Source organism: Vigna unguiculata, chromosome 9, assembly GCF_037176805.1.
Source record: "Vigna unguiculata cultivar grain cowpea cultivar isolate G323 ecotype 2 chromosome 9, ASM3717680v1, whole genome shotgun sequence".
Classification (NCBI taxonomy): Eukaryota; Viridiplantae; Streptophyta; class Magnoliopsida; order Fabales; family Fabaceae; genus Vigna; species Vigna unguiculata.
The window spans coordinates 41,976,139-41,988,465 of NC_140800.1; the positions used below are offsets into that span (position 1 = coordinate 41,976,139).

The window sequence follows — 12,327 nt, forward strand, 5'->3', positions numbered from 1 at the left end:
CTAATAAAGTTTTGCTGGTCAATAAACATCTCACATAATTAATGAGTTAAAATTTTTTTTTCATACAAAATTCTTCTCTTTCTAACTATCTAATTGATCTATTTTCTATCTAAATTTCTGTATTTATTGATAATTGTTATTTTTTAAATATAAATATTTTTTAAATTAAATATTTTATTATTATAATTACAAATCACAAGTAAAAATAATAATAAACGCACGAGCTAATATTGTATGAAAAAAAAACATTATAAGAATGTTATTTTATTGAGGTAGAAAATTGAATTTTAAATCAACTCAATATAACTAGCAGAGAGCATTCTAATTGGCAATTCAAATTCCAAAATTTTTAAACAAAACATTTTTATAATTAAATCAAAATAAGGGGATTTCTTTATATACAAAATTTATTATTATTTTTAAATTAAACCATGCAAAAATAAATAAAAAATAACTATAATAAAAGTATAAATTTATTTCATAATTAGATAATATTTTTATTTTGATAATTATTATAATAGTAATTTTTCTGTGTTATATAGAAAAAAGTGGACATGAGTTAGACACCTATAAATTTAAATGCAAGCTTTTAATTATAAGATAATAAAAAAAATATTATGAGCAGAACTATTTATGTATTTATTTTAAATATAATCTAATAGTAAAATAAAAAAAAATAACTATTAAGATATTTAACATGGTAAAAAATAATTATATTTTTATAGATGACATTGTAATATATATATTTTAAATTAAAAAATCACAGTATACAATTAAATAAGTATTATAAAAAATGAATTTTAATTAAAAAATTCAACCTAAATAAAGTTTAAAACATATCTCATACCTCCTTCACTTTTAGTCACTCATGTAATTTTTGATTATCTATTTTAAAAATATGAAAGATTGGGCGAATTTAACTAAGCAATGATTAAGTTATTAAATCCATAAATTTGAATAACAAAATATTTAATATGTGATTTATCTGTTAATAGTGAGAAGATTAAGCAAATGTCTTTTATTAGTTATATATGTAGCCAAGTAATGTAAAAGAATAAACTAGGATGTACCAAAGATTTTTCACTCAAAGAAATATACCTGAACAAGGGAAAAGAAGGAAGAAGAAAGCTGACAAGAACCCTAATTTTCTGGTTGTATTGGAAAACAAGCTACTAGTCTCTATAAGGATTCCATGGGAGCGTGCATTCAGAGCGTCAATGGAGTCAAGCAGCAGATAGTGTGGAGAGTGTAAGGTCAGAAAACAGAGACTGCAACACTAATGTCTATTGATAAAGAATTGGAAGAACAACTCCTTGAAGTCGGTAACAAGCTCGCAGTTCCTCCGTCCTCAGTGGAGGAGGTCCTCCAACTCCTAGACGTATATTATTTCGAACTCCTCTATTAGCTTTATCATTACTACTCATGTTTGGTGCATGTTGTTTCAGTCAGGAGTATGTGTTGTTATAATAGACATGCATATATATATATATATATATATATATATATATATATATATATATATATATATATATATATATATATATATATATATATATATCAAGAAGCTACTGGTTCTAATTGGTAGGTGGTGATACTGTTAACATGCTGAAGTTGACTTGGTCAATCTTCTTGATTGTATTGTTTGGTTAGGGATATGTGAAATAGACAATGGAAGAGAAAAAGAATGGATGATTTGTTCAGATGGGTTATTTACATTTTTAATCAATTGTTGATTATTTGTTTGGTGGGGAGTGAGTTAAGCGAGGGTTTATAGTGGTGGTTTAAGTGCCAACAGGGGGTGTGTTAGGTTTGAGGGGATATTAGACTTAGTGCCGGTTGTTGTGGCAGAGGTTTTGGACTGACTTCAAAACAGATTTAACAAGACTCACCCTCCGTGTTTATGTTTATTTAATATTGAATATTTTGGCTATTACTGGTTTGGTGACTAGAATCAGGAGGCTTCTGATACTGGGCACGAAAGCTATTAATGATGGCTTTCGGGATTTGATGTGGAGCTAGGGCTTTCAATTTGGGCCATTGGTTCAAATGTCAAATTTTAGAACATTAGAAGATTCATGAAGATGATGTTGCTAACAACAACAAAGCCTTATCCCTTGAGGGAGATAATATACTTGGATCTTATGTAGCTCTTTAGTTCAACTCAAGAGAAAGTTTCAGAGATTATTTTTTCACAAGATTTATATGACTAGTCCCTCAATGTCCTTCTTGGTCTCTCTCTTTCACACTTTACTAGACTAGAAACCATACTATCTACTCTCTATACTGGGGTTTTCTTTGTACACATCCAAACAACCTTAAACTGTCTCTTGTCATGTTTTTCAGTTCTTGCTATAGTAGTAAGGTTTTTTCTTGGAATTACCTTGCAATCCTTACAAATCCTTTTCTCAATATGGGACCTTCAACTTCCACTTTTAAAAAAGTGATCTTCCCGTTTCTTGACACAAGTGTTCATAACTGAGAAATAACAGACCACTTAAAAGTTAAATTTTGAAAAGTATTATCATTTATATGATTTGAACCATTTATTGTTAACTATACGACATCAATCAATATGATTTAGTGGATCATTGGTGGACAAAATATTCCATGGCTCACCCAAGACAAACCATTATAAAGAAGAATCCTAAGTTATAGGAGAGCTAGAGATTCTCTATACTCTAATAGAAAACCTTTGTAATTTTAGATGTTGATCACCATGATTCTCACCATTGTGCTGGAGTTTTAGTTTTGAGTGTTGATTGAGCAATTAGACTACCAAAAAATCTAGATTTACTCTTGAAACTCTCAATCTAGGCATCTATCTTACTGATCTCATCAATGTCTCCCACCAATTCACTTCATTATCACCTTTAAATTCAGTATTATTGTGCAACATGGGGTTTACATAATAGTTGTCTCATCTTTGATCAATGATTTATGAAAGGAGAGTTTAGCTAAGTTAGATATAAATGAATAAATTAATTTCCAAACAAAGTCTATAATTCTAAACAATAAATTTGAAAATCAAATAAATGAAAGGTTATTAATTATTATTACCTTCTACTAGCTCCATCGAAGAGACTTTGTATCTTCTCACTTTAGCAATGTCCATTTCCTCATAAATAAATCCCTTTTGCTGGTTTCTAATCTGAATCCACCAAGCACAACATCTTAATTAAGGGAAGTGTACGCCTCATGCAATAATATCTTACCAAAGTCTTGTATCCAATATGTAATTTTCCACAAGCCCTCCATCTCTAGTCTTTACAAATTGACTGGATTGCCTCTCCTTGGACATGAACGTCCTAATAAGTGCTCCTTTTATTTTCATTCAAGCCTCCCAGAAGAGTCAAATAAGTGGCAAAAGGAGTATTGCTGATCTGGTCAAGTCTGTTCCTTTATTAAGTTTGTGCAATATGGAAAGAAGATCAATTCTTGAATAGATGTAGGTGTTGATTTTTTTTACCACTCACTTTTGTCTTTTGATGGGCTGGTATTTTCTTCTCAAAATCTTTTAACATTAAATCAATGCAATGAATTGCACAAGATGTCCAGTATAACTTTTGTCTCTTTTTGCATTAACAAGTCTCCTACTTCCTTGTGACATCTTTAGGAACTGCTATACATGAGTCCAACATCCTTTTCAGTTCTTGCTAGATGATGCTTCAATCTATATACTCTACCTGTTAATACTTTCTCGCAATATTTACACTTCCCATTTCTTGCTTTCCCATCACTTGAAACACAATGACTGCATTCTGTTCTAGTGGCGTGACCTGAACCAATCTTCAAATTCTAAACCTAACAGAGAACTCTCCAGCAAGATCACAGAAGAAGCAAGGACATAGCAGAACAGAGCGAGTGTAGTGACTGTAAAGGCAGCACTGGCTATGATGGCATGAGTGTTGCGGTGAAGCTGGCATCAGCAGCATCCGAGTGAGTCTTACAATGGCTGTCAGCAGCAACAGCAGTGGTGGTTATTTAACAGAAGCAGCAGCGCCAGGGGGTGTGTGGCTGTCATGAGTAGTTTCCTTCATTTCTGATATGGAAAAGATGGGAACCCTAGTGGAACAAGAGGGTCATATGGGTCGTGACAGGCCCTGCCTTTTAGCCAACGAGTGGGCCGTTGAACCCTATCTGCAAAAAACAGAATGAATAGATGCAACAGATAATCTTGTGATTCGATGAGCAACCGTGCAATGTCGAAGTAATCCGTGCCTCCCCCAATTAACCATCTGCGTCAACTCGCAACATCCCTTGTACTCTCGATTGCATGAGTAGGTGAGTTTACTTGCGATTTTAACAACATTGCTCTAGAAGAACGTCTTTACGATAAATTAATAAAGAAATATAAAAAATATTATGAAAGAGAATTTTCTCTTCAATGGTTTGTGTTTTCTTCTATATTAGTTATGCTCTACAATAAAATTTTGAAACTTCTTGATCATAGAGAATGTATCTACTTCACACATGATGGAAAACATTTGATACAATCAAGTGTATTCATTAGATTAAATAATTATTTTCCTTTTTGAGGAATTTAATAGTGTATTAATATCATTTTTTCAATGATAATTATAACTAAATTGTTTTTGTGGCATATTTTTCATATATTGGTTCTACACTGCTTGATTTTGTGAATTCAATGTTTTAAAACAAGTTACTTAATAAAGGAATAATATTATATTGCAAAATATGGATTAATATTACTATGATACAACAGGTGGGGTTCACATGTATCAAATTATCAATATTCCACTTCACTTGTTTTTTGTTGATGACTAATGTACCATTTTTGGAAATTAGAAACTTTATATTTACATAACTGGCCGTGTTCCTCTAACTGAAATTGTCTTTATGTATGTTTTTTTTATACTAATCAGTAGGTAATGTTTACTGTTGCTGATCTCACATAAATCACAGATAGTCAGGTGTTGGATTTGAGTATTGTGTTGCACGTTCTTTACATACTTGGGTTGACCTCTCTGCATTTGTAGTGCTGTATTGTCACTTTTTTGGTTGCTTCTTTTGTCTTTGTCATGCTATAATTATAGCTGTGTGCGTAACTAAGTTCTGTGAAAGACCAGCATTGTTCAACTTCTGCCACCTCGGCACTGTAGCTTTGCAGGTGATGGACAATTGCTCTGATTTAAATAGTCTTTTATTCCCAGAAACTGTAAAACGTATTTGATTTCACACAGTCTTATTCTCTAAATTTTGAGTACAACACCAGTTTGAACTTTGAAGTGAGGTGAAGCTAAAAAATCCTTCTCTGATAAAAGATATGCAATGCCCAAACAAACACCCAACTAAATGTTTGGTCAAAATATTAATTATATTTTTGTGATTTTGCATATTATTTTTTCCTTTGCACGGCAGCAAGTGGAGAGCCTCCTATTAAGGGTTGGACAAGCACCTTCATCGTCCATGCAAAATGCACTCTCTCCATCATTGAAAGCATTAATTGCAAACAAACTTTTGCAACACTCAGATGATAATGTCAAAGTTGCAGTTGGTTCTTGTATCAGCGAAATAACAAGAATCACTGCACCTGAAGCTCCTTATGATGATGATCAGATGAAGGTTTGTACAATTGTTTTCTATTTCAGAATATCAATAGACTTGACTATTATGCCCTTTACGAAAGACATCAGTAAATCAATTGAATGTTATCAATGCAATTTCTTGCAGGATGTCTTTCAATTAATAGTATCGTCATTTGAAAATCTACATGATAAGCTAAGCCAATCATATGCAAAGAGGATATCAATTCTTGAAACGGTTGCAAGAGTCAGATCATGTGTGGTTATGCTGGACCTTGAATGTGATGCCCTGATTTTAGAGATGTTTTGGCATTTCTTGAAAACAATAAGGTAACTGTTTTGGGCAAGTTTGTCATAATCATGGCTTCAAAAAGTTGTTGTCTATAATACTACTTCAATTCTAATCTTTTACTTCATAGTCTGGGTATGATATATCTTAATGTGTTTTTCTTTTTCCTGCTTAATACGTTGTAAATTTGTATGGACTTTTGTGATTATTGATTACTTCTGTATAATTTTATGCTCTGATGCACAAATACTTTAAACTTATTATGTATCCATATCATACCTGTAATGGATTGATACAGTATGTTTGTTCCCCCCTTATAGAACTTGATTGCCTCTATATTCAACTATCTTGCGTCCATGTTTTCTGTGAACCAACAAAAATATGATGATGATAGCATATCAACCTAAATATCAGCTATATTAACTTAAAGAGTAAATTATTCTTATACCCCTTGAGATTTCACCAAATTTCTCTCAATAGCCCACAATTTTCTACCCCTATGCATATCCCCTTTGTTGCACTACATTGTAACTTGTTTTGAAAAGATTGTGCCGTGTGTAACCCCATAGGGTCGATTGCTGTAAATGTTAGTGGTATGGGGAGTACTTGTGCATTCACAAGAAGCCAAATAGGGTTATAGTGTAATTTACTAGGAAAAATATAAAAATCAAATTAATAAAAAAAAAAATATAACTATATTTTAATTAAGATATTGCCATATCAATTTGCTGGTTTTAAAAAATTTTGTTTTTATGTATTGTACTGAACCCAATGCTCGGACTTATAAGTCATACCTATTCAACATAGTTGTTACATGTATACAATGCATTTTTTTAACAGTTCAAAGCACTTAATGTGGGGGCATTGTTCTAACTGGGCCCATGTTTTAAATTTCAGGGAACATCATCCAGCAAATGTTTTTTCGTCCATGGAAACAATTATGACTCTTGTTCTAGAGGAAAGTGAAGATATATCCTTGGACTTGCTCTCTCCACTCCTGACCAGCATTAAGAAAGACCATGAGGTTGAGTTTAATGATTTAATTTCATTCGTTTTAGTAATGTGATTTTAAAGTTGAACGTTATTTTTGTTGTCCATATTTATCACTGTTTTGAAATTGATTATCATTGTGATCTAGGAAGCTTGTCCAATTGCCCAAAAATTGGGGGAGAAGGTCCTTGAAAGTTGTTCAACCAAGCTTAAACCCTACTTGGTTCAAGCAGTGAAATCCTTGGGTATATCTGTGGATGATTATAGTATGGTGCTTGCTTCAATATGCCAAGATACATCTGTTGACTTGGAGAAAAATGATACATGTGTTACTAGTGAGCTTTTGGTAAGTTTTCTGTTGGTCTTTTTTTCATTAATGTTTGAAAATGACATTCATACAATTTTCTTTTTGTCATTATGACTTCAGAAAGACAGGAGTGAGTCAGCAGAACAATTACTGGAGGAGCCAACACATGTATGCCCCCACTTTAGTTATCCTGTTTTTTATGTGTCCTGTGGTTCTAGATTGTTATCTTCCAGATTTTAACACAGGAACATGTTGATTGTGGTTTTCAGGAAGTTAACAAAGATTCAAGGGAAGTTACACCCTCTCAACAAGAAAACCCTGATGGGAATATATCTCCGAAGTCTGTCATGAGCAATGGTGTTACTTGTGTTGGAGATGATAATGGTTTTGTTGATTCCAAGTCCAATAAAAAGCAAGAGGATGTTGATTGTTCTGATCATTCTGAAGGTTTGACTGTAATTAGTCGTGAGGTGCGCAAAGATTTGGACACTGAAAAAGTTTACAATAGTAAACAAAAGTCAGAACATTCTACCAAGAGACGACAAAAGAAACCAACCACTTCAACCAAATCAGCAAAACGTTCCAAGGGTGAAGTCGCTACTAATGCGAAAGAGACTGAGAATGAAAGCCACAGCAGGAAAGTTCCCTGTTCCCCTTCTGAGGACCATTCTGTTGAAGCAGCCGGAGCTTCAAACCATGACAAAGAAATTGACACTGACATTTCATTACCAAAGGCATGCTACAACGAATCTGAAGTATTAGCTTCTCCTCCTAGTGAGAGCTTCCATGAGGAAAATCTTTCAAAGAAACTTGGACGAACAAAAATGAAAGACGGTTCTGTAAGAGAAGGAGCTGCAGAGAATGTTTCAAAGGTGTCCGGAGGAGGTAGTGATTCAGAAGCCAAACCTGCCAGGAAGTCAGTGAAAAAGGCCCATGGTCAGATCTCTGATGCGAAAAAAACTAGTGTGGTAGATTCATTAAAAAAAAGAAGTGATTCAGCAATTGATGCAGATACGGAAAAGCACTCTGCCAAGAAATTAGATAATAACAAAAAGGGTATAGGCGGATCCTCTTCAAGGCAGATGGGGGACAAGAAAAAGGGACGCTGGCGGAAAGCTAACTCTGAAACAGGTGTTGCAAAATCATCTGCTATGGATGTTGACAAGGTATCTTTTGTTCTTGTATATGGTGCTTGCTTCCTTGCTAATGTATATTAACATTATTGCTACGTGATATTTTTTTGCTTTGTTCTTTTAAAAGTAAAGCATTAAACGAATCTTTGTTCACTGTTTAGGAAATGCTTTCTTCTCCAAAGTCTGGAACAAAATCAACTAAGGATGAAAATCCAGAGACTCCCAAGACAACTGTAATGAAGCTTACATCAGGAAAAGAAAATGTATGTTTCCTGTTCAGCCTAAATTTTGAATTACAATATATTTGTTTGGGAACTTTTCCCTTGAGAAAGTCTTTTTTTTTTTTGTTAGTTCTAGATTTTTTGTTGTCTTGTATTGATTACAGCTACCTTTCTGCTGTGTCAGGAGTCTGATACTGAGAAATATGGTGAAAACCTTGTTGGTTTACGGGTCAAAGTTTGGTGGCCTAAGGATCGTGAGTAAGTACTTGGAATCTGTTCAGATTTTACATTCCTTCACTGATTTTTTTTTTTTTAACGAGGTGAAATAAATGCTTTGCGCTGTTTGGTATTTATTTTTAAATTGTAATCTTTAGTTTTTAAATAATGGTATTATGAATTGTGGAATGTGCTTTTAGACCTGAAACTGGACTATTGTTGCAGTGTTAGTGATATTTGAATTATGTGTGTTATACTCATTTCTACATGTATCCTTGTGTAGACCTTTCTATGAAGTGACCATGATGTTACAGTTTGAGTTCAAGATTTCCCTTATTGGCTTATATGTTTTTTTGATAGTCTATTTGTTAAACTACTTAATACCTTGTGTAGAATGTTGTGTTAGAATTCTTTGATATGAAATAGCTGAAGATATTATGTGTTTGAATTAAACTAGTGTATGTCATCATGCTCCTTCTATTTATGATCAGTTTGTCGGTTCATTATTATGCAATAGAAATATTTACTTTCTATTTTCAATATGTAATATGTTACAGGTTTTACAAAGGTGTTATTCATTCTTTTGATTCTGCCAAAAAGAAGCACAAGGTGAATTGCCAGATTTTTAAGTCATCTATTTACCTTCCCTTTATTAAGAAAAACTGCATTTGTTTTGTTCGTCTGTGTTGCTCTACTGGTACTTCTGCTATGTTACATTTGTTTAATCCTTTAATAAGGAAATAAAGGGAATGAATTTTTTACATTATAAAAAAAATCAAACAATTAACATTCTACCTTTGTCCTATAGAAGACCATTTAACTAATTCATCAAAATTATGGAAGTTGGTTTATGTTGTTGGTAGCATTGAATATGTTCATTTATATATTTTTCAAAGTTATCCTTAAAATTAAGATTCATTATCCCATTGTACCCATCATTTCTCACAAGAGAGATAATACGTTTATCTTATTAATTTATATAATTTATTTATTGAACACAAAAGTTGTAAAGTAATTGGTAGTAAAAAAGCTATTTCATAGAACTTCTTTCAAAATTATCCAAATGTACCCTGGTTGGCTTCTTGATGACAAGGACACCTGTTCTCTATTTTAGGTCTTCTATGATGATGGAGATGAAGAAACATTGAATCTTGTGAAGGAAAAATGGAAGGTCATTGATGCTGACTCAGATGCAGATGAGGTTGGTGTATGGCTTGTTAGTTTTGTGCCAAACTTTCTCTATCTAAATTAATGGCAATCATTTCTATGGACAGGAGGAACAACGTGAGCGTGCAAGTCTTGATGCTTCCACTGATATGTATGGGCTGCATATTCTTAATGCTGTATTTTCGTATATTTTTCATGCATTTTTTGGAGTATGCATGTATTGTGATGTTGCCCTTTTGCAAAAACTGTGTATCTACGAGTTCTGGACTTAGTTTCTGCTGTTGTTTGTTCTTGTTGCTGATTTGTTGTATCTAACAGCTATCATGATATATTTGACCTGAAAACCTGAACCTATTCCTGGCAAATGTATACTTTTGTGAATAATGATTTGCCTGTTAATTTGGAGCTTTAGATATGATTTATCCTATGGTATAGTTCTGAAGTAGTCCCTACCCCTTTTCTTGGCTGTTGAGGATAGCTGTTGCTGTTGTATATTTGATGTTCCAATAATTTCTTTGGCTTTTAATTGTTGAAGCTGTTAGAAATCCAGAGCGTGTGGGGATTGTACATTTTCAGTCAGATTTAATAAATTGTATTAAGTGCCAACAAAAATATTTTAAAAACATAACTGTTTAATATTCTTTAGATTAGCAGTAACATTTTTGACACCGGTACACTCACCTGTTGAATGATCTATAGAAACAAAAAGTGCCAAATTGTCAGACATAGTATCCCTCGCGAATCAATTAGGCCATGTGCTGCATTGGTTTGACTTTTATCAATTTAGAGTGTGTTTGTAGATTGTTTACTGTTCCCTCTTTTTTTTGAAGGGTTCAAATGGACATGCTTATTTGTTGCTGTAATTTGTTATTCTCGTTGTGGCATGCATGGTGCTCTTTCCAGCTGTCTCTGATTGGTCTTATTCACATTGCATTGCTCGGATCCTGTTCAGGCCACCAAAGAAGAAAGGGGAAACAAGTGTTGGTGAGTCAAACAAGCAAGGAAAGACAGATCCTTCTTCTAGAAGGTTAGTGATTATCAATTAATCTATTTGAGTGCCATCTATTATTTAATATCTAAATTTTTTTACATCAATTTGCAGCGATGGAGTATTGGCATCCAGTAGATCATTGGATGTATCCATGAAGTCCAGTCACAAGTCCAAAGATGGGAAGAAATCGAAAGGTTCCAACACTACTAGGAAATTAGAGGATGTAGTTAGTGTTGGTGAGTCAAACAAGCAAGGAAAGATGGATCCTTCTTCCAGAAGGTTAGTGACTATCAAGTAATCTATTTCAGTGCCCGCTCTTATTTAATATCTAAATTTTTTACTTCAATTTGCAGCGATGGAGCAGTAACATCCAGTAGATCAAAGGGTGTATCCATGAAGTCTAATCTCAAGTCCAAAGATGGCAACAAATCAAAAAATTCCAAGACTAATAGGAAATCAGAGGATGAAGTTGGTGTTGGTGAGTCTAACAGGCAAGGAAAGACAGATCCTTCTTCCAAAAGGTTAGTGACTGTCAATTAATCTATTTCAGTGCCAGCTCTTATTTAATATCTAAATTTTGTACATCAATTTGCAGTGATGGAGCAATAGCATCCCACAACTCAAAGGGTGTATCCATGAAGTCTACCCACAAGTCGAAAGGTGGCAACAAATCAGAAGATTCCAAGACTATTAGCAAGTCAGAGGATGAAGTTTGTAGAAAATCTAAGGACAGCACTGCTAAAAATGGTAGCCGGAAATCTGTTGTTGCTGATAAAAAATTGAGTAATAAATTAGAAAACACTGATACTTCCAATACAATTGAATCAAAGGATGATGAAATTAACATGCCAAAATCCTGTGTCAAGTCTAAGCATGAAGCTTTCAAAGGTGAAAAATCCAAACTAGAAATCCTGAAGACTACCTTATTGAAAGGAAAACGTCACAAAAGTGGTGGAAAAATAGATGTTGGCAATGGAAAGTCTGGTTTGTTGAAGAGAAAATATCCTGAGAATGATTCAGATGTTTCAGCAGGAGACGTTAAAGATGTCAAGGGAAAGACTTCACATTCATCAAAGCAACAAGGAAGTGAACTCAAGAGTGGAAAGAAACGTCAGAGAAACTAGAAGTGGGTATTTATGCTGGCTATCAGTTCTACTCTTCCTGTGGCTGGAGTGATCAAATGAATTTAAGCCGTGTATCAGGTAGCTGTTTTATTTTGTTGCTAGTGTTGTTATATTTAGTTATTGGTTAGGCTAGTTTACTTGAAGTATGGATTAGCGTCTGTAGTCACTTTTTGGTTGTTTCTAGACCAGATCAATGTTATATGAAGGACAACGCTAGAAAATAGTTTGCTAGCATTCATTTAAAAAATTTTGTTGACACTACCTTGTTTGATAATATATGATACACATTCATTAACATTGCTCTTGGTTTACTTTAGTCATCACATGTATTGGTAAAAATAATTAT

At 33.4% G+C, this 12,327-nt stretch overlaps 1 protein-coding gene across 3 annotated transcripts; it reads left to right on the top strand.

The window, feature by feature from the left end:
* Positions 1-1,065: 1,065 nt before the first annotated feature.
* On the top strand, positions 1,066-12,278 carry LOC114163817 (sister chromatid cohesion protein PDS5 homolog C-like). Of its 3 annotated transcripts, none has more exons than XM_085666867.1 (17): positions 1,066-1,378; positions 3,809-4,281; positions 5,380-5,583; positions 5,692-5,873; positions 6,730-6,856; positions 6,971-7,168; positions 7,250-7,297; positions 7,399-8,295; positions 8,424-8,525; positions 8,668-8,741; positions 9,257-9,308; positions 9,814-9,900; positions 9,974-10,017; positions 10,819-10,893; positions 10,969-11,136; positions 11,211-11,378; positions 11,453-12,278. In XM_085666867.1, exons 3-17 carry the CDS (start codon positions 5,428-5,430, stop codon positions 11,979-11,981), a joined length of 2,907 nt encoding a protein of 968 aa, XP_085522993.1. In that variant the 5' UTR covers positions 1,066-1,378; positions 3,809-4,281; positions 5,380-5,427; the 3' UTR covers positions 11,982-12,278. The 3 variants fall into 3 exon arrangements, with proteins under 3 accessions (XP_085522993.1, XP_085522992.1, XP_085522991.1); XM_085666866.1 differs by lacking the exon at positions 3,809-4,281 and having other exon boundaries at positions 7,399-8,065; positions 8,141-8,295; XM_085666865.1 differs by lacking the exon at positions 3,809-4,281.
* Positions 12,279-12,327: the final 49 nt, after the last annotated feature.

Coding starts and splice junctions, on each gene's coding strand:
- LOC114163817 (XM_085666865.1), top strand. CDS start 1,280: ATGTCTATTGATAAAGAATTGGAAGAACAACTCCTTGAAGTCGGTAAC. Junction 5,584..5,691: donor ATGATGATGATCAGATGAAG/GTTTGTACAATT, acceptor AATTTCTTGCAG/GATGTCTTTCAATTAATAGT. Junction 11,137..11,210: donor ATGGATCCTTCTTCCAGAAG/GTTAGTGACTAT, acceptor TTCAATTTGCAG/CGATGGAGCAGTAACATCCA.